The sequence below is a fragment of the Eptesicus fuscus genome, chromosome 15 (genome assembly GCF_027574615.1).
Source record: "Eptesicus fuscus isolate TK198812 chromosome 15, DD_ASM_mEF_20220401, whole genome shotgun sequence".
NCBI classification, from domain to species: Eukaryota; Metazoa; Chordata; class Mammalia; order Chiroptera; family Vespertilionidae; genus Eptesicus; species Eptesicus fuscus.
This window is the reverse complement of record NC_072487.1, coordinates 43,080,720-43,102,772: the sequence shown is the minus strand read 5'-3', so window position 1 is coordinate 43,102,772 and position 22,053 is coordinate 43,080,720. Positions and strand designations below refer to the sequence as shown.

Sequence of the window (22,053 nt, the reverse complement as noted above, 5' to 3'; positions counted from 1 at the left end):
TCAACAATAAACAAATAAAATTAAGATAAAACACTACATTTTTAAAAAAATATATTTTATTGATTTTTTACAGAGAGGAAGGGAGAGGGATAGAGAGTTAGAATCATCGATGAGAGAGAAACATCGATCAGCTGCTTCCTGCACACCCCTGAGTGGGGATGTGCCCGCAACCAAGGTACATGCCCTTGATCGGAATCGAACCTGGGACCCTTGAGTCCTCAGGCTGACACTATATCCACTGAGCCAAACCGGTCAGGGCAAAACACTACATTTTTTTAATGGGGAATGTAAAAATATTTCTAATTTTCCCCTGTGAAAAATTGGAGAACAATTAGCAAGCAGGGAGGGGGTCAATAGTTAGAAAGAAAAATGTATCACACTTTGAGCTCTTGGATAACTTGTTCAATTGTACTAACTACAAAGGGGTCAATGTTAACTTTTAACTGAACTGTGCTAACAAACGATCAAACAAGCAAACAAAAATACCCTCAGGATTTTAACTAGGACTTTGAATACTTAAAAATCAAATGTTTGACATGCAGCTGCTAACCCACTACCAGTGTTTCTCAAACTTTTTTTTAAGTTTTATTTTTTTAAACTGATTTTAGGGAAAGAGGAAGGGAGGGAAGAAGGGAGGGAGAAAGAAACATCAATGTGAGAGAGAAACATCGATCAGTTGCCTCATGTATGTGGTCCGACCTGGGATCGAACCCCCAACCTAGGTGTATGCCCTGACTGGGAATCAAACCAAATCCTTTCTGGTACACAGGATGATGCTCCAGCCTACTGAGCCACCCAGCCGGGGCCCTCAAACTTTTTTGATCACAACCTGAATAAATACATTTTACTTCACAACTCAGTATACACATAAGATATATATGTATACTTGCTACAAAACATGCACTCTAATATTGTTGTTATTTTTTAAAGGCCTAGTTGGGACCATTTTATATGTGGGCTGTGAACCACAATACAAAAAACCTGCCACTGTATTAGATTATAAACTTTATGACAGCAAGAATCAGCAATTTTTCTTCTATTGATTACTTTGCACAGTATTTTCACTCAATCTATGTATTTTTTGATTCAATTATAATCTACGATGACTTAATATCACTAGGTCAAAAAACTACAAATCTGTTATGTTATTCCTACAAACAAACAAACAAACACCCTAAAAAAATAACATCCTAAGTAAATAAGGTTAAAAAGAGAATCTTCTTTAACTTGCCTATAAAATTCTCCATACCAATAAGAGAGTGAGGAGATTTTGTGTGTGTATCATGTCTAAAATTTAGTTCTCTTAAAAATAATTTCACAAACTACAAAAAGTACCACTAAATCAGTAAGAATAAAAGTTTATAAAATTAATCAAAATTTATTGAACTTTTTTCCATAGCACTCTTTTTTGGGGGGGAAATTCAAAGAAAGAGCAATAATAATAATAGTAGTGAGCAAAATGCTAAAATATTAAACAAAAATTTTAAATAAGCCACGCAAACCAAAAAGAATTACAGGAACAAAACCCTCCATGACAGCGTCTAAAGGGGTTGAGGCATAAAGAGCTGGCCGTGCAGCAGGCACAGCACCTGGGCTCTGGGCACAGAGAGAACCAGAGAGGCTCCCGGCAGCTCCATGGCTTGTGGCTGTGACACTAGCCTCCCCAGGCACAGTCTTCTTTCTCTGTGCAATGGGAATCACACTAGCTCCTACTTCCTAGGACACTTACCTGCCCATTACTCATCTGCAAGGACGCACAGAAAGAGCTTGTTAAACTACTCCCATGCAGTGAGCACAAGGTAAGTGAAGGCTAAACCAGTTGTTACCTGGAATATACTGGCTCCATACGGTGTTCTCCAGGCGTTCAGAAGGTTGTCCTTTCCAGTGCTCACAAACCATTTGCCTACAGGAAGAGGATTTCGAGAAAAGCAGTGTTCGTGATACTCTGTCAGACACTGAGACCTGCTTAACAGAGCTTCAAGCTATTCACAGGAAACTCGTCTAATTTGCAACAAACAAGAGTTGTTTTCACTGAAAATTATAGCCCACGCTCCTACATTTAGTCGATTATAGTATGACAAGGACAAAGTGGCTGAATGCCAGAAAATTGCATGGCATTAGGGAAGTAGGCATATGTAATGAAGTGGTAGTTTTGAGGAGGGACATGTTAATGAACTGCAGGGCCTGACTTAAAAAGCGTCAGCAGGAGGTCAGAAGGCAGGATTCTGGCTGACAGAAGAGGACAGAGGGCTTGCTTACCACAGTGGGCAAACTTGAGTGACAGCACGCAGCTCTCGTGCAGATGGAGCTGATACTTGTCTGGCTTGGTGACATGGAGCACTTCCACGTTACTATTCTCCATCCCCACTGCGAGCCACTCTCCAGTTGGGCAGTAGCCCAGAGAAAATATCTAGAATTAAAACAGGAGACAGTTATAATGGCTACAGAAGACACACTTCCTCTAACTGGGAGGCACTGTTTCTTCTGGGGATACTACTTAAATTATAAAGGAAATCAAGATTATTTACATTGTACAGGGCAAAAAAAATCAAAGCCAAAGAAGTGATCCCAAATTAATGAGACAGATCTCCACAAACATAATTTAGTAATAAATGATGTACAATTCAAATATATATAGAGTAATGGACTTTGAAATAAAAACATGCTAAAAGCTTATAATAAAAGAGATTTATTAATCCTTCAATAGAATATATACTGTTTTATGTTGATAGAAAACAATGGAATTTTCAGCTATCTAATCCAGAGTCAAAAGTGACTTTGTCTCACCATAAAGGAAAGGCCCCTTCTTAAGCATGTCACATATTTCACAAAACCAAGGCTTCTGAAATGTTATGGCGCAAGACCGCACCTGTGAGGTGAAGTCGTGCTGCTGCAGCTGCCGCCCTTCGCGCAGGTCCCAGGATCTGACCGTGTTGTCCAGGCCGCCTGTCCAGAGCTTGGTGCCATCATTAGAAATGTCAATACAGCTGGCCCCGTCTGTGTGGCCCTGGAATTGCCTAAAAATGTCAAAATGAAGAGGAAAATTCTTGAAAAGTTAGTTTTCAGGTGAACTCTCTTTAGAATTCCTCAGCAATCAATTTAATTGCAGGTCTTATTTGTGGATTTCATTATGTTTTCTGATTATTCTTAGTAATGACAAAGCACATATGTAAGAGAGATTAAAGTTAAATTGAGAGGCTGTATTTTTATTTACCTTTAAACACTTAGGCAATACTTGAAATTACTGTTAAATAATAACTGATGGAAAAAAATCTCCAACTGAATTAAACAATTAAAAACACACTGTGGCATATGTATGGACTATGTAAGCCATATTCGAGGCCTATCCGCCTGCTGAGATATGAGGGAAGGAGAGAATGCAAGAGGGAGGAGGGAATATCTCCCTTCTACAGACTATGGGGAAGGGTGCAGGGAGAAGGAATTCTTCCAGGTGCAAGTGCAGGTGGCTGTGCTCTCAGGTAAGAAAGGCAAACGAAAGAAAGTCGGGGTGACTCAGCTGCCGCAGGAGCTGGTACACTGTCAAAGACACTGGGGGAAGAAGGGATTAGAAGCAGTTCCTCTTAAGAGCCTTACCCAAAGGGAACACAGTAATGACTTTTTTTTTAATGGAATCATACACAGAGCTTCATCCTGCTACATATCTTACAACAGACAGCAGAGGCCTCTTCTCCTGCACAATGCCCCCGACTTGTAGCTAGGCTTGATTACAACCTTCCCACACCTCTTGCTTCCTGCTCTCTCTGGTGCTGACATGTGGAGACTTGTTTCAGGGCCTTACATATCAACACCACTTTCTACAATCTCATTTCTAAACAGACATCTTAGTTATGTCTATCCACCCTTAAAGGTGGGACTACAGATAATCCAGACTTTTCAGGGTGAACAGAACCAAACACATGCCTGGCCCATGGCAGGTGCTCAACAGTCACTTGCTGAAGAACGACCATATCAGATGCGTATGACACCAAAAGCACCATACACTGTGAGTCTTCTCAGAGAGCGTCTATTGACAATGGCGTTTGTTAGCAAGCACAGATAGCAAATTACGGATGTTTAACGAGCTCATGAGAACCTTATGTACATTACTTATGTAAAAGTGACCTCTTTTTTTAAAAACCTGAATTGACACCACTTAGTATAATGTCAAAAAGAAAAAAGGAATAAAGAAGGCAACCCCATTCATTTGATAAAGTTTATGGCAGAAAACAAAGATTTTATATTAATAATGTTCCTAGCATCTTAAAATGGGCCTATTTATAACAATTTTTAGTAAGATAGTTCTATTTCATCTTTTAGGCAGACAGATATGCATGCAGATCTCAGGTACAATGTTGTACAACAGCTCCTCCTCCTTCCCTGGTGAGGAATCCTGCTTACCCACCTCACCAGCGTCTGGTTGTGCAGGTCCCACACGGCAATGTTGCCGTCGCTGCAGCAGGAGAAGCAGACCTTGGAGTCAGGGCTGATGGCCAGGGCGTAGCAGGCGGGGGCCGAGGACGTCAGCTCCGCCTTGATGCGTGGGGTTGGCGCGGCCAGATCCCAGATGGACAGAGTGCTGGCCTCCCCTCCCACAATTAGGGTGCGACCATCAGGGAGCAATCTGCAGGAACGGATGTAGTTATCCCTGTTCTGTAGAGACAAAAAGCATCAAGAGATTACTCATGAGGAAAGGAAAACAGCATTAACACGAGAGCAGAAATCCATAAAGTATTGTGTTCCCTCCTGGTTTTAATGAGCCATTTTTACTTATGACAATGATAAAGTGGATTAATGCTAGAAAATTACATGAAATTAGAGAAGTACTTAAACTTGATCTACAAAATTTAGCACTGAGATATTTAATCTTAATTAGCATATAAATGCAAAAATCTAGACCTACTCCCACCACCACCAAATCAACCAGCTGCCTGAGTCATTTGCACACACAGGCGCACACGCTCATTAGCGCAGCGACCCTCGCACTCCTGAAGCAGCCATGCCTGGGGACCTGGCAGGGGAGAGGTCCAACCACTGCTGCCAAACTGCCAGGCTGCTGAGGAGACCTAACAGTCTCCTCCTTCCACCTGGCCCTACATTACCTGGCTAAAGGCTTCGTGGGTTTGAATGATTAAGCAGCATCAGATGGAGGCAAAATATGATTAAGGAGCATTAAATGACAGAAAAAAAACACTATTTCTTCTCAGTTCATGAGGTCACAGGAATCTTGTGTAAGTTAATTATGTTAAACTGACCTAGCATCGTACCGTAGCAAAAATCCTGCTGCTGGTCTAAGGAAGAAAATCAAAGTAAAATTTCCTTAAAAACTCAAGGACAAATACCCATGAAACAGCCAGGGGGGTCTGCAGAGTTGGTCACAGGATATATTAAGTTACTCTTGTCTCGCAATGTGACAAAGTAGGACAGCTAGGTGCACTCTCCCGGAAACTATGTGGGCTCTTTCCTACACCCCTTTACCAGATAGAAAAACAAGTGGTTTGCAGGCTCCTAGGCACTGAGCCAGCTGATGACAGCTATCCTGGTGCAGTGTCACATGAACAACTGGATAATTCCGCCCTAAGGAACTGAAAGAAGACATGCATCCTCGCCAGCGCTTTAGATCTCCACGTGAAAGACTACAAACCACTGAAAACAACTGCCCACTTGGGATCAACATCCTGGTCTCTCACCGTCCCACACTATTTTCTGAATGGAGGTCTAACGCCCTATGCATCATGCTCACTTACCAGACAGTCAAGCTGAGAGACAGGGCTCTTATTGCCGGGGTGGCTGATGTCCCAGACCTTGACGCAGCCCTTCCCACCCGTATACACGTGTCTCGTGGGGTTGCTGATGGTCACTGCGCACACCACCTCCCCATGGTTCAGGGTGTTGATCTGGCGAGCGTGTCGGGGGATGCCGGGTCCGATGAGGGCGTCGGGGGGGAAAGGGACAGGCTGCATCTGCCCGTCTGCTGTCACATGGAAGGAGTATGCTCTAAGGCAGAGGAGGGGAGAAAAGACAGGAAGAAGGGAATGTAAAAGGTGGTACTTAACTTATCAGTGCAATGACATGAAACATTAAACATTCTCAGCACTACTTATAATTTGCAAACAAGTCAAATTTACCTAGTACAGTGGAAAGAATATAACTTTCAGTCACAGCTAGAACTATAATCACTCCTCAGGTCAACTCTTTACTAGCCACCGTATGACTTCAGTAGTCACTTAGGGCATTGCCTTCCACCTGGATGATTTAGAAACCTGTGATGAGATTTTGCCTATTGATCATTTCACACCAATCAAGACTTACTGATTGGAGGTCAATAAGCCAAAACGATGAAGCTTAAGGAGGATACAGGCCTACATGGTGAGATGGCAAATGTGCCGCAAAGAAAAAAAAGAAGAAAAGTCCTATAGGAATTGAATAACAAATCCTAGTAATTCTAAATAGAATTAGGACCTGAAAGTGTCCTGTGTGACTGCCCCCAGGCCCACCTGTGGATACCTCTCAGCAGCTCCATCTCCAGTCAAGTACCTGGTTCGCAATGCAACTTAAGTTAGAGCATCTCCCTCACAGACCTCTCTATTCTGAGGGCATTAAAGTCAGCAGGGATGAGAGTGGGCTGTTATGCCTCTGGAGGCAGGAGGTGTGGGCGGTGGCGGGGGTTGGGGGTGGGCGTAGGGCTGGGCCTGTCTTGGGGGCAAAGAGCCCATCTGAAATGATGCCATTCTGCTTTGCATGGAGCTTCAGAATGTGCTGTTTATGGAAGAAGTTGACCGACGTCATACCAAGGGAAAGCATCTGTGGGTACACAAAGGACAAGCACTTGGAGCAACTGTACAGAAGATTTAGAATCAAATTAAAACAGTTTATGGTTCCTTAATGCAAAAATCTATAGGACAGCCACACTCATCAAAATTCAGCACATCACTGAGGGGCCCCATGAGGATGAAGCACGTATGTGGCTATGGAAGATGTGGGCGCCAGAGAGGGGGGAGAGCTTTCTGTCTCTGCAGACCTCAGAACTGTTTATAGAAGAAAAGCAGCATGTCAGACTTGGTGAGGGGGAAGGAGGGGGGAAGCTAGGAACACAACAGACGCAAGGTACTTCTTTGGTCAAATCAACAGAACTTGGAGAGACTGTGGATGTGTGACCTGACACAGAGAGGTACTAAGGAGGACTCAGGCTTGGAGCCCAGGTGACCAGGTAGACCGCAGTACATTAGAAGGTTTGGTTTTCTTCAACTTGAGGGCCTAGGGCAGTGATGGCGAACCTATGACACGTGTGTCAGCACTGACACGCGTAGCCATTTCTGATGACACGCGGCTCAGCGGCCGCATGCCGAGGATGAAACATTTGCTGCTCCTGAGGATGAAACATTTGCGAAATAATGTTTTTTCCTCAAAGTGACACACTACCCGAGTTATGCTCAGTTTTTTGGCGAAGTCTGACACACCAAGCTCAAAAGGGTGCCCATCACTGGCCTAGGGGAACCCAAACAACTCAACCAGAAGTTGAGCACTGTTGATTCAGGAGAGAAGTCAGGCTAAAAGGTCAGGCTGGTCATCCACAAAGAAGTGATAGTGAAGCTAAGGAGCAGGAAGAATAATCCTGGAGCAGAATATGTCATGAGCAGAACAGATGCAGAATCTAAGAGCAGGCTACTTTTAAGGAATCTATACCAAGAACAATTGGGGAGGCAGATAATCAGGAGAGAAGATGCAGTGGAAAGAAAGGGGGAGAAGATGGGTTCATTATATGACAACCAAGAGATTCATTCATTCAACACTAATTTCCTGGGTACCCCAGAGTGCCAACCACTATGCTAACAGGACTGGGGATACAACAGAAAGAAAGAACCCACATACCCCTGTTCTCCTGAGGTTACAGCCTGGGGGTGGGTGGCAGCAGGTGGGTGCAAGGGCAACTTCATTAGTGAGAGATTCACATAAATAAATATTAAAACATCAGATGGCCAATGCTGTGAACAGTGCTCATACCACGGCTCTCTGGCAACTTGACATGGTGAGAGGACAGGGAAATGGCAATGGGGCTGCAATCTAGGAATGGGTGTTAACTTCCCCAGCAAGGGTAGTATGAGGAGGAAGAGCGTGGAAAACTGAAGAGTAGAGTGAGATACAATGCTTATCATTTAGTCAGAGAATACTTATTAAATGCTTCAGGAGCCCTGTTCTAGCAGGTGCTGGGGAATCAGAGTGAATACGACAGACAAAGCCCCTATCCACCAGAGCCTATATCCCAGAAGGGAAAACAGATACATCAGCAGATAAAAAACCTCAATGGTGGTTAAACTATAACTCTCTCTCTCTCTCTCTCTCTCTCTCTCACACACACACACACACACACACACACACACACACACACTTTTATTTTCAGATAAAAGACTAAAGATGCAGGGAGAGGTCTGAGGTGGTGTTTGAATGAGATCAGAAGGAAGGACACAGGCCTTGCACATGTGAAGGGGAATGTTATGGAAGAGAAGCAGCAAATACCAAGTCCTGGAAGCAGAACCAAGCGAGAAGGCTAGGCCCAGTGGAAAGGGACAAGATGAAGAGAGGTAGGGCCATGTTCACAAAGGCTTTGTTAGGTTGTCATGAGGAGTGTGGACATTATTCTGAGCAAAATGGGAAGTCACTGAAGACTTTGTACACGGGAGTGACAGGATTCAGTTAATGTTTTAAAGGATCATTCTGATTGCTGGGTGAAGAGTGAAATGTTGGTGGCAGGATAAAAGAAGGAAAAGTAGCCAGGGGCTAGTGCCATAATCTAGGGGAGAAGCGGGTAGCTGGGCTTGGGAGACTGTGAGAAAGCTGGGAATAAATTTGCAATTCAAAAAATTACTCTGGCTGGGTGAAGGTAGAGGAAGCTGTGTTGGATGGGGCATTTGAATTTTGAAGGTGACACAGTGAGGGGTGATGACAAGGTCTTCTTTGTGAGTGTGTGAGTAGGTAACAAAAGTTGAAAAAGGCAGAAACTCACTGGAGGTGACCTGGTCCAAGACCCAAGATGCAGTTACTGTGGGACTGACTTTGTGAACGAACACCAGCTCACCCAGGATGATGGTGGACTCTGCTGGAAGAGAGACCCTAAGCCAGTGTCAAGACCTTAATAAATTGGGGAAAGTCCCCCAACAAGGTGGAAAAGCAGGTAGAGTCCAACGGCATGAGCCTGAAAGGCACAGGGTTTTCACAAAAAAGGTAAAAGAGTTCGATTCTAGAAGAGACTGGAGAAGCGAGTGGGGATGGTGCACAATGACAACACAGCCTTTATCACCCCACCATGGCCCTGAGGATTGTGGGTATGAAACAGGGCTGCAGTGGAGGGGCCCCTCAGGAGAGAGCCAGGTGTCGGCTCAGGCAAGGAGGAGAAGGTGGTGATACCTGTAGAGAAAGGCTGAGATTCTGAGGAATGATGACAGAGAAAAAGGCTAATAGATTTAGCAATTAAGAGGTCATGAAGACTAAATCTTAAAGGCAGGGAAAGAAAGGTTATTCCAAGTTTAGATGGTGTTATACATTCTTAATGATAATTTACTTGAAAAGACATCCCTTCTCTCCTCTTTAGAATCACTAAGTGGTTTTTAATGAGCTTTGAGAATTTAAATAGTTAAGAAACCAGACATACAATTTCTTTGGAGGTTTTCAATAGGAGAAATCTTCAATTTAACCACAACCACTCTGTGAACACCTATGATGGTCCTGGAACTCCCTTATTAAGAATTTCAAAAGTCTATTTGCATTAAGGACATAATGTGGTCCTCTGTTTGCTGCAAGTTTATGTGAGATACTCAAGACTGAAAAAAAAAATAAAGCTCTAATACATACTATGTATCAGATTTCAACAAACTCTTTGATGTGTACATTGCAATAAGTACTGGCATGAGTACTAAAAGCCAAACTTTCTAGATATCAGAGCTACCCAAGCTTGAAGAACTATTCTTTTTCTATCCAATTAGATGCATCAGAAAGTACACCCCAAGCCACATACTCTGATATGTCATGCTAAGAATACAAAATCAGGCAGGGCACTGGCCTTATCCACAAATGGTTTATCATCTAGGAAGTGTGATGAGAAAAGTACAGAAATGACTATAATACCAATGTTGCATTGATGTTATAATAGATTCAGTTAATGGTTAGTGATTAAGTGCAAATATATATATATATATCGTACTCCTTGTCACCATATGTATATATATATGGTATATATATATGGTGACAAGGAGTATGATGGTAGGAGGAATAACACACAATTATTTCAATAATCTAGATGAGAGGTAATGAGGGTCCTGAACTAGAAAGGAGAAGAAGGCTAACACACTAGAAGCAACAGATAAGAGGATTCTGTAAGACTGAAATTATGAGATGTGAGGAAGGAGCCCATAATAACTGAGTTTCTGATTTCAGGAAAAAAGAAACAATATTAGTAGTTACTGAAAAATGGGTAAATTGGGAGAGGGATTTTGTGAATATGATAAATTTGAAGAGGAAGTAATACATACTCATGATGCCTAGGTGAGAAGACCAGCAAATACCTAGAAACACAGGGCTGGAGGTAGAAGTTGTAGGGATACAGAGAAATACTAGGTGTACCGGTTAATAATGCGGATTTTTTTCAATAGCAGGAGTTACATATATGTTGACATATATGCGATTTGATATGTATGCTATTTTGTTGTATTGACAGCAAGCTTCAAAACTTTATATGTCAAATTTGCTGAAGGTGTTAACATCATAGATATTTTTATGCTTAAAAATGTCAAATTTCGTGCCAAAAAAAGCATTTGCAGGAAGTTTTAATACATTAATTTTGAAGAAAAAGTTATCATATACTTCGGGAAGCTTATGGTGAACATGCTCCATCTCAAGATACTTGTGAATGCTGGTTTAAATGCTTTAAAAGTGATGATTTCAATGTGAAAGACAAAGAATGTCCAGGTCAACCGAAAAAAGTTTGAAGACCAACAATTACAAGCATTATTGGATGAAGATGTGTGTCAAAATCAAAAACAACTTGCAGAAAGATTAAATGTTGCTCAGCAAACAATTTCCGATCATTTACAAGCAAAGGGAAAGATTTTAAAGGAAGGAAAATGGGCGCCACATCAACTGAATGAAAGACAAATAGAAAACTGAAAGGTCATCAGTAAAATGTTGTTTCAACAGCATGAAAGTCTTTTTTGCATCGAATTGTGACTGGTGATGAAAAGTGGATTTATTTTGAGAATCCCAAATGCACAAAAGCATGGGTTGATCCAGGTCAACCATCAACAGCAACTGCAAGGCCAAATCACTTCGGAAAGAAGACAATGCTCTGCGTTTGGTGGGATCAGGAAGGTGTGGTATATCATGAGCTTCTAAAACCAGGTGAAACCATTAATACTGATCGCTACCAACAACAAATAATGGATTTGAACCATGCTTTGATCGTGAAATGACCAGAATGTTCCAGAAGACACAGTAAAGTAATTTTGCTTCATGATGACGCACCATCACACACTTCAAAACCAGTTAAAGACACATTAAAAGATCTTGCCTGGGAAGTATTAACCCACCCGCTGTATTCCCCAGACATTGCTCCTTCAGATTACCACTTGTTCTGATCGATGGCACACGTACTTTCTGAGCAGCACTTCAAAACGTATGAAGAAGTGGAAAATTGGGTCTCTGAATGGTTTGCCTCAAAACAAGAAAAATTCTATTGGGACGGTATCCACAAATTACCTGAAAGATGGGGGAAATGTGTAGCTAGAGATGGACATTACTTTGAATAAAGCACTTTTGATGTTTCTCTTGAAATTATCGCGTTTTCTTTGATTACAAAATCCACATTATTAACCGATACACCTAGTATATAGTGACCAGCTGTGCACACAGGCAGGTGAAGCTACTAAGAGCTAAGAATGGATCTCTAAAGCAGACGGTGAAGAGAACATAGGAAGTTTGAACTTTCTGACAGAACTATACTTCAAACAGTCAAGAAATCTGCACATCATTCTTTTTAAAACATGCGCATCACAATTATTTTATTTGGATCATCACCTTTTGATAAAATCCTAGCTTAAAAAAGGTCCTTGGCCTTCGCACAATCCACCTCCTTTACCCTCACTAAGAGGCCCAATTCTGTAATGTTACATTCTCCCTTTTCATACTTTGCAACACCTTCTCCAATTTTTCAATGTTTCAAGACTGGACTAGACCTTGAATTCACAATTAAAGGTCTGGCTGTTATACTTTATAAAGTATGATAGAAAAGTAGGTTCTGTAAGGAGCATATGAACTTACTAGAAGGTTAGCCAGTCAACAAATACTTGAGGATTTACCATGTTTCAAGCATTGTTCCTATTTTGAAAAATCTTGCTTTATAAAAAACAAACAAACAGCAAGAAAAGACTTCAGAATTGTGAGCAGCCTAAACCCCATAAACCTGAGGTCTTTGTTATGGCTGAATTCACATGCCATAGCCTGTAATACAATTAGTACCATGGTTTTAATAGAACAGTTTCACACTATTTATAGAAGCCTCATTTAAGCAGAGTTGAGAGAGAAAGTCCATTTTGGCTTATGTTGAAATTAAACTATGTTGTCATTCCAATTACATACTTAGTGGAACCCTTGCTAATTCACCAGAAGAGACTAGAGCACCCAATGTGAATTATCAAATAAATGCTATTTTATTCATTAGTTTGGAACATGCATTTAATTATAATTTTTTATAAAATCTAGCAATTCATTTTGTAAAACTAATTAGGACAGAGATGCTCAACTCTTAAAGTCTTTCTGGGGAAAGGCAGTTACTGTGTGTGTGGGGGGGGTGGGGGTGACCTTAGGTGATTTATTATGTTTTATTAGTGTCCCCGTGCACGGATTTGTGCACATTGAAAGGAAATTAATTATAAGAAATATTTTTATATTGCTATTCATCCTTTCTCTATAATAGAAGTGTCAACCAAATTCACAATTGACAATGACAGATCAAAACACGTGTGCGATTGGCACCAGCGAGAGCTTTATATGTATCGCGCATGCTCGAGTCAACTTAGCCTTTTATAGATATAGAATAAACTTGCTTAATTAGACCTGATTTCTGATTTAACTAAACTTTTTCCAGCCCAGTGAAATACCCCTACTTCTCTTTCAGGTAATTGTCAGCAACATAGCAGTAAATATCAACACGAAGCAGATTATTATTGTAGATCACACAGAGAGAACAAAGGGTAAAATATTTAATTGCAGTAGTGTTTTGACTATTTCTGCGCAGTGAGAAAACCTGAATTCATTTTCAAGTTCCACCATTTCTTACTTCTTTTCAGTAGGGTCAAGTTTCTAAGCTTTCTAAATCTCCATTTACCGGCTAATGAAAAGAAAATAGGATTCCACCGAGTCTCCTCTCTACCTACTCTAGGACTTCAGTGAGGATCAAATGAGATGAGGCACGGGAAAATGCTTCACAGACATTTGGTTAAAGTGTAAAATGTTTCCATCGGGCTATAAAGCAAGTAGTGTTCCTGGGCTGAAGAAACTGCAAGGAGGCTTTTCGCCAGGGAGAGAAAGCTGGGTATTGCTACATGATGTCATTACCCAGACGAACATTTAGCATATTAGCCTTTTATATATATAGATGTTCTAACACAAAAAGTATTTTTTCTGTTGAAAAGTATGCACAACACTAAGTTTAACAATTTTGTATCTTATAATCTGAAAAGTCACATAATCAGTATAATCATTTCTTTTCTAAACATCTTACCTAACAGACAAACATGTAAATTGACCGTATCTCCGCTACACCAACAGCTAATCAGGAGTGAGTATGAAAATTAACCAAAGATGGCGGTGATACCAAATTTTTGGACTGGAACCCAGATTCTTTGTCCACTGGAATCAAAGATGAATCCACGAACAGAAAGTGGTATAACAAAGATGGAGATTTATTGAAGAACAATTACAGAATCCCACGTAGGGAGGGGGAAGAGTCCCACAGAATGGACTCCCATATAGAGTGGGGGAAGAGTCCCACTGAGTTCTTTTTCCCCAGGGCTTATAAAGGCTGCAGATCCTGGTACCTTGATATCCCCTCTGATTGGTCACTATTCCTTTAGACTGGTTACTATAGTAACTCCTGGGCTCAAAGGTTGAACCTCTCATGGGATATTTGAGGTTCTCCCCCCTCCTTCCTTATTGTTTTCCTATTCCCTTTGGGCTTTCTTCTTCTCCTTCTGAATGAAGGGCTTCCTTCTCTTTATTTTGTAAATATAGACCTTTTGCTGTTCCCAGCGCCCTCATTCTATGGAAATGTACATGTTGCAGCTTTCCAGCTCCCCAATTCTATGGAAATATACCTTCTGCTGCTCTGCAGCCCTGTGCTTCCTCCATGGTCCCCTTAATTTCCAAAATTTCTAGTATTTCCTAAACCTGTCCTATTTTACCCCCAAAATTCCTGTTTCAGTGGTTAATTTGCATATGCAGGCGCGGAGCAGCCGGGCGGGGCGGGTCACCTGCTATGAGGGGGAGGGCGGGGGGCAGAGGAAGCTACAGGAGTGGTGCTTCAGCCGAGAGCAAGGACTTGCAGGCTCCTGGGTGGCTGGGAGCGAAGCCAGGGGAAGGAAGGCCTATTCTTGCACGAATCTTCATGCAACGGGCCTCTAGTCTATAATAAAAGTATATTATCTCTATACGCATAAATTAATGTGAATTTATGCCTTGATGCCCTGTTATAGAAAGACATCCCAATAACAGGAATGTGGAATTTAATGTACTCAATCTAAACTTCTTTGGCCACTTCTGCACCCTACAATATGAGCTTGAAAAACTGGTAAAACCCTGGGGCAAAGCTAAACAGAAAATAATACTGCAGTTGAGTGAATAGCCACTCTGTATCAAACATAGTACTAAACATGTAACATATTGTCTTATTTCATCCTATCCTCCTTGTCTGGTGATGCAAGCCCTAGTTTACAGATAAGCCAACTGAAGCTCACAACGTTAAAAAACTGAACAAAGTCACTCTCTTCACAATTGTAAATTGGCAGAGTTAGAATCGAACTTGCATCTGTCTCACTCCAGAATCCATACTCTGTGGACCATACCACATTCTCTTGGATTCCTGGGGTCATCTGCCAATTACATTAGTTGTGACTCTTAGCACTCCTAGGAACAAAATTTCTCAACTATCCTCCAACCCATCAAACCTTCTAAAAGGCTTTCACAATGTTTATAATACTGAGAGTCAAGACTGGGGGAAGGAAGGGAGCCGCTGGGCAGCAGCTGAGAGAAGCACCACCTCATCTGCTCTGGTCGTTTTACTACAGCTGTGGGTGCAACTGCTGTTTAAGCAGTGACTGCAGTACCTGAACACTGGACGATGCCTCTTCCCTAAGGGACCCCTCTCCATCCCCACAGCTTCATACAGAACTCATGAGTATTTGAGTTATTTGACTAATCCTTTGACCTTGTTAGTCACTGCCTGCAATAGACCAAACTTTTCACCTTCAAATACATCAGAGTTCTTGGTCAACAAGATTTGTCAGTAAACAATTATTTGCAGAACACACATACGTACACAGAATTTTATGATAATTGATTATACCTTCAACTCTCAAGCAACTTGAAGTCTAATTTGTCTTGCCTCCCTTATTAATCAGTCAAATATTTACTGAGCAACTTGACTACGGAGCCAGCACGTGTCTGATTCAACAGAAAAGAGTCTATAAAGCAGTAAGTTACAGAAGGAAGAACCAAGAGTTTGATGTATGAGGTGGAAAGTGAAGAAAAGGGTCATGGTCAGGAATGTTTAAGACTGAGGGGCAGGCAACTTGGGGAGAGAAAGAGAACACATAGGAGATAAAAAGGTGACCAGTCCCTGAGTGTATACTTAGTAAATAACTAAGCAATGGGAAGTCAGAAAAGGGAGAGATTGGCACATATTTTCTTTCTTTCATCCATCCATCCAATAGGTATAAATTGTGATCAACAACTGTGAACCAGGTAACATTCTAGGCACTGGAGCTACTTCTGTAACTGAACAGCCAAGAGCTCTTCTGCTCTGTTATCATGGAACTTACATTCAAGTGGGGAGAGACAGATAATGGCTATAGACAAGTATGAAAATGGCAAGGAACAAAAAAACAATGATGGGGAGAAAAGGCGAGCAGGATGCTATTTTAGATAGATGCTATCTATTTTAGATAGTGTTCAGGGCTGAACACTCAAAGTGACATCTTAGCAGAGACCCGAAGTGAGACAATAGGCCACAGAAGACCTGAATGTGCACGAAGGACCAGAGAAAGCAAATGCCCCAAGGAGGCAAGCCAGTAGGGAGGCCTCTGTGCCAAGGGGATTCGGCTGCTACTAAGGGCCAAGTTTGGAAAGCAGAGGGCAGGTGAGAAAGCACCAGTGATTGGGGAAGCAGCATGTATATGGTGTGTATAGGTGACAGGATGCCAGTGGAAAGAGCAATGAGGATAGAAAACACATGGGACTAATAACGTAGAGAGGGCCTGAGGGGATGCTTCCCAAAAGAGAGGAAGCGAGCTGGGATTTTAAAGGAAAAGCTAGTGTTATTTTATAGTAAACCAGAGGCATGTTGCACGAAGATTTGTGCAAGAATAGGCCTTCCTTCCCCTGGCTGCTGGCACCAGTTTTCCTCCAGCACCCGGGACCCAGGCCTTCGCTCAGGCCGCCACTTTCCGTCTTCACTCTAGCCAGAGCCTTCAGTCTTCGCTCCGGCTGGAGCACCACTCCTGTAGCTCCCTCCGCCCCCGCCCTCCCCATCATAGCAGGCATCCTGCCCCGCCCGGCTGCTCCACGTCTATGTATGCAAATTAACCCATCTTTGTTGGGTTAATTTGCATACTCACTCCTGATTGGCTGGTGGTCGTCGTGGAGGTATGGTCAATTTGCATATTTCTTTTTTATTAGTGTAGATGCTTTGTATCTGGGAATATGAAGCCAAATAGAGAGACCTGTCTACGGTTATATTAATTGAAAGTTATACTGGATTGAAATGAAGGATGTGGAATGAGATATGGCAAGAACGGAATGTACAAGAGGCTGGAACAATGATGTGTACAGGTTTCGCATTCATGACTCAAGGGGTGCTGTGAATAGAGGGACTCCAAATACCCAGCTCCCAAGACAAGAAGCCAGCTGACAACAGAGCAAGCCACCTTTTCCGGAAACACAATTGAGCATAAAACCACACTTCTTTCTTTTCAGCCTTTAAAGTCTGGCATGTCTTTTCCCAACATGCTCAAATTTTGAGCATCCTGGTTTACATATGAGACTTTTTTTTTAAGGCAACAAAAGAATTGCCTCGAAAACAGTAACAGACGTAGAGAAAACCTGACTGCTGGAGATGCCTCAGCAATTTGCATTTTCATATTAGCAGCTCAAGATTTTAAATTGAAAACACAAACCCCACCTCATTACCTCTTTCCTTATGCTAAGAGAAAATGGAAAATACTTCGCAAGGAAAAAAATGCAAGCCGCGGGAACTGCCCTACACTGTCTAGTAGCAGTGCCCAAAGTTTAAAGGGCAAACAGAGCCCAGGGCCTGGTGCACAGTGAGCTGGGGACAGAGGTACTCACGGTTTTCCTCCTGGAATGCCTGTCAGGTTTGGAGGTATTGCTGGCACACGCATGTGATGGTGTGGATCAAATCCAACCTACATTTTTTTGCAAGCAAAATAATAAAAACAGACAGTTACATTTACTCATTTCATCTTACTCAATATCTTTTCTAAAACCTAGGAGACAGATTCTTTAAAAATAACATTTTAGAAACATACGGAATTAGATATTTATTGATGAAATGATGGGATGTTTATGATTTCAAGGTAACATAATTGGGAGTGGCACATACATAAAAATATACTACTAATTATTCATGCTTATTATGGAAAGGAAGCACTCACAAAATTATTAAAATACTTGCTATACTTTGATAGAATTACGATTTTTTTAAATGGAATATAAAATAAAAAAAGAAATTCCCTCACTTACAAAAAAAAATGGATCTCATGATATAATTACATATAGTTTAATTTATAAATACACACTATAAATAACTCAAGTTATACAGACCACATTAAAAGAACATGAATGATAATCCTCTGTGCTCTGAAATGTTTATTTTGTAAAAACCCCACAGACGTACCACTGGTGATCTCCCATAGGCAGCGGCTGCGGCAGCGGCAGCAGCAGCAGCACTCATCTGCGGGGAGATGTTGTGCAGCCCTGCATAGGCGGCTCCAGGGCTGGTCAGCTCCCCATTCATCCCAGCATGGGGCACGATCCCAAACGGGGTTGGATATGGACAAGGAACTGCCATTGGGGTCCTTAGGCTTGAAGCTACAGACAAAGATGGAAGGAGGAAAGAGAAAAACAAAGAACACAGGTAACAATGATAAAGTCAGACATTCTTATATACATTAAAAATAGGATCGATGATTCAAATAAGCTTATTTTAATATTCTCAAAAATCATTCAGGCCTTCATCAGAGTTCGTTCATTCACTTTATTATACTAAACATTTACTATGTGCCAGACATCGTGCCTGGTCGGGTTAAATAACTCTGTCAAACAGCCAATAAATGCTGGTTATTAATACGCTTAAAGAACTGCACTCTTTAAGCTGCTTTAATTTCTGTAAAAAACAAGCAACATATAAATATGGAGAAAACTTTTTTTTTTTACTAACCCAAGGGGTCGACGCCTGGCGGTTTTCCAGGTACAGGCCTCAATCCAGGAGTGGAATTACTGCCTGGGGTGGGTGCATCGGTTCGTGGAGTAGGGGTATTGGACTTTGAAACAGGAGTAGTAGATTTTTCATTCTAACAAGAGATGCAATAAGATACACTGGCAATGAGAACACAGTTTTAAGAATTATGTTTAAAAACAATGATGTTTTACATTTTAAAAGAAGGTAAAGAAAAAAACAACAGGAAAAGGTTCTTCAGCATGAGCCTTTATTTTCATTAATTAAAGAAAGCTAAAAGGAGTTCCCCGAATCCACAAAACAAGGAAGCTGAATTTAGAGTCAAGAAGACCACTTCCAGAAAACTGGTGAGTGTCCTATAGAAGCGAACAGGTCATGCGTTCTATGACCATCACTTGCTGGTGGCTTTAAGACTGAATGGTTTGAGTTGGGCTCCTGGTGGATAGTTTAAGTCAATGGGACTTCCTGGTTAACAGATCCCATTAGAAAAGATCCAAGCCTGAGTCATCATACAGATCAGCACAGAGGAGTTGCCATTACAAAAAGGCAAAAAGGCCAGAGAAACAAACAACAAAAAATTAATCTAGCTCTCTGTCAGACATAGTCCATTAATTTGCAGAAAAACTGATGAATTTTCTTTCCTTTAGCAGTGAATTCAAAAGGTTACTTAAGAACTAAATTTGTACTTTTGTTCTTGTTAATGTTATGTTACAAGGAAATAACAGGTGAGGAAAAAGGAGGGTGCCACAAAAAAATGAAATTAACTGCATAGCCACAGAAGGGGTTATGAGGAGATCACCCTGACTTGCCAGCAGTTTCAACTGCATTTCTGATTTGTAGTGTGAGTCAAGGTGGATTTTTTTAAATGAAAGATTACTTTTTAGATAGAAAAGGAAAATTATTGCAGTCATATATAGCATTGTAATTCAATCAAAACTAGCAACAAAATCACATCCATGCCAAAAACTAAACTTACCATAAGCCACATGTGACAAAATTATCTGTGACCCCAGTGTGCATTTCTTCATCTTCACTAAGACATGTATTACTCAATGTCCCCACCTCCCACTCTCGCCTTGCCGAAAGACTCACAAGACAAATATCCATCACTGACAAATCGGTAAACCCATCTGTTCCAAAAATGCTTGTCAATTAAACTTGAATGCTGAACATATACATACATTTGGAAATAAATGTCCTATAGAAAAATGTGAAAAGGAAAAAAAAGTCAAACCCAACCATCTTGAAATAGCAACACTGAGAAAGATGGTGAACTGCTTACAAGGCTAAGTTCTTTGGATTTGGAGGAAGGAGTACTGCTGGAGGATGCAATTGAGGCTGGGCTGATGGGGGCATCTTTCTTGAGCAGGCGAGTCTTGTCCAGGCCATTCTCTCTGGGGGAATGTGCTGGGCTCCCTCGAGGGGAAGAGGGATCCTACAAAGTAACATCTCGGGTATTAATGCAGCACAGAATATTCACAATGCTGGAGTACTTGGGTGTGGACGTTTCTAACTGTAAGTATTTAATAGCTTAGAAATGCAAAATGTTCTGGAATAGATAAGAGTCACCGAATCACTGAAGAAAATATTCAGTATAGAGGTCAAAGAAAATACTACAAATTTATAGTATTTATTTAAAACAAAAATCCAAACCCTAAAAATTGGCAAGCCACTTGTCAATAAGATCTATGGGCTAACACAGAGCTCTGGTGTGCATTTGTGGTGGTAGCAAAACACACTCGCACATCATAGAAAATAATCGCAATAACAAGCATCGGTAACATAGAAAGTCAGTAATACGCAAATTTTCCAAGTAAATATAAAGCAGGTCCTTTAAAAAATTAAGAAAACATTGCAGATACCAATTGTTAGGACACTAGTCATTGTTAAAGCTGGGTAAAAATAGGAAGTTAAATGAGCCGTAAACATACCTCATTGGAAACGTCAACCACCAAGTTGTCATCACTCTTCTCACCATCGCTGTCCTGTATTGACAAGTGACAAGTATTATCTCCTCCCCCAGTTCAAAAAAAAAAAAAAAAATCACACTAGTTAAGTCCAGACTAACTGGTCATGTTTTATAAAAATGAACTGTACCAAACAATGCTAAACACTCTACAGTGTACTATGTCCTTTAATCCTCATGCTAGAAGCTCTGAGGTAGGTAGTATGATGATTCCATTCTACAGTTTGAAAAATTGAAGCTTATAGCTTCCTTGTTACTCTACTGTATCAGCAGCAAACTGGCACACCCACACTGAATCTGCCTACACATGGGTATGATGTGTTCTGTTAGTGTTTTTAAAAAAACTGGGTAAGTAGCCATAATTTTAAAATTGGCAGTTTTCAGATGAAAATCCTTATTTTCAGCACCCCCCGCCCCCCACCCGCCGTCTGTCCCTCAGGCCTGCAGTCCTGCTAGGCATCATCACAGGAGGTGAAGTGGGGACTGCTTGCCTCCATCCCTGTCCCATCCGGCTTGCTCCCTTTACTATGCGACCAAAAGAACCAGTCACTAAAGAAAAATGAGTGTCAACCAATGCCAGGGACATACTGGATGTCTCTGAAAGTCCCAGGCCATAGACTTTCTGTACTCCTCAGCACAGGTCATCTAAACATTGTAATAGGTTTCCTATGATTTTATATTTTTCTTTAACATTTCTAGCTGACCACAAAAAATTCAGCCACCTGGAAATATATGGAGGAAAACAAATACATCTATATGGAATACCCAAGTTTTCTATTCGTTGCCAGATAAAGCACTCTGTTCTTGTCACATACATGTGTGCACTCCGGCACCCATACAGGACTTCAGGCTAATCAGTTAAGACAAAACTCTGACTGCAATAAATCCCCCCCACTTCCTCCTAGGATGTTGTTATCCTGTATTCTAGTTTTGGCTGGTAACAGTTAAAGGGTAACATGGCCATAGATAAAAAGCAAGGTAAATTGGCCTCCCCCAAAGCAAAGGTGAATGAACCTACATAACGAGCTGCAATTTCCTTTTCTTCAGTTTTCTGCTTTTTGCTATCAGAAGAGTAGTCTGTGGAGTTTCTGTGCTTCTCAGCACCTCGGAAACTGGCTGACGGGGATACTGAAGAGCTCTGAAATCAGAAAGGGAAGCAGGGTTGAGAAACCATCAGCCATTAAACAGTGTGTTTTTTTTTTAATTTTTTTTTTCTTTATTAAGGTATTACATATGTGTCCTTATCCCCCCAATGCTCCCTTATTCCCCCCCACTCGTGTCCTCACCCCCCAGTGTCTGTGTCCATTGGGTATGCTTAAATGCATGCATACAAGTCCTTTATCGTTTGAGA

General features: G+C 41.3%; 1 protein-coding gene across 5 annotated transcripts in view; it reads right to left on the bottom strand.

Moving 5' to 3' along the window:
• LOC103286511 (TLE family member 4, transcriptional corepressor) overlaps positions 1–22,053 on the bottom strand; it is a 163,989-nt gene that overhangs the window by 2,991 nt on the left and 138,945 nt on the right. For 4 of the 5 annotated variants that reach the window (XM_008142048.3, XM_008142049.3, XM_028146273.2 and 1 more), the window contains exons 9-19: positions 21,721–21,840; positions 20,668–20,721; positions 20,019–20,171; positions 18,719–18,851; positions 18,176–18,369; positions 17,608–17,684; positions 5,745–5,994; positions 4,403–4,650; positions 2,870–3,017; positions 2,260–2,410; positions 1,827–1,903 (exon numbers count right to left, since the gene is read on the bottom strand). In XM_008142048.3, coding sequence (XP_008140270.1) covers positions 1,827–1,903; positions 2,260–2,410; positions 2,870–3,017; positions 4,403–4,650; positions 5,745–5,994; positions 17,608–17,684; positions 18,176–18,369; positions 18,719–18,851; positions 20,019–20,171; positions 20,668–20,721; positions 21,721–21,840 — 1,605 coding nt within the window. The remainder of the gene's footprint in view (positions 1–1,826; positions 1,904–2,259; positions 2,411–2,869; positions 3,018–4,402; positions 4,651–5,744; positions 5,995–17,607; positions 17,685–18,175; positions 18,370–18,718; positions 18,852–20,018; positions 20,172–20,667; positions 20,722–21,720; positions 21,841–22,053) is intronic. The other variant, XM_028146281.2, reaches the window with a different exon arrangement.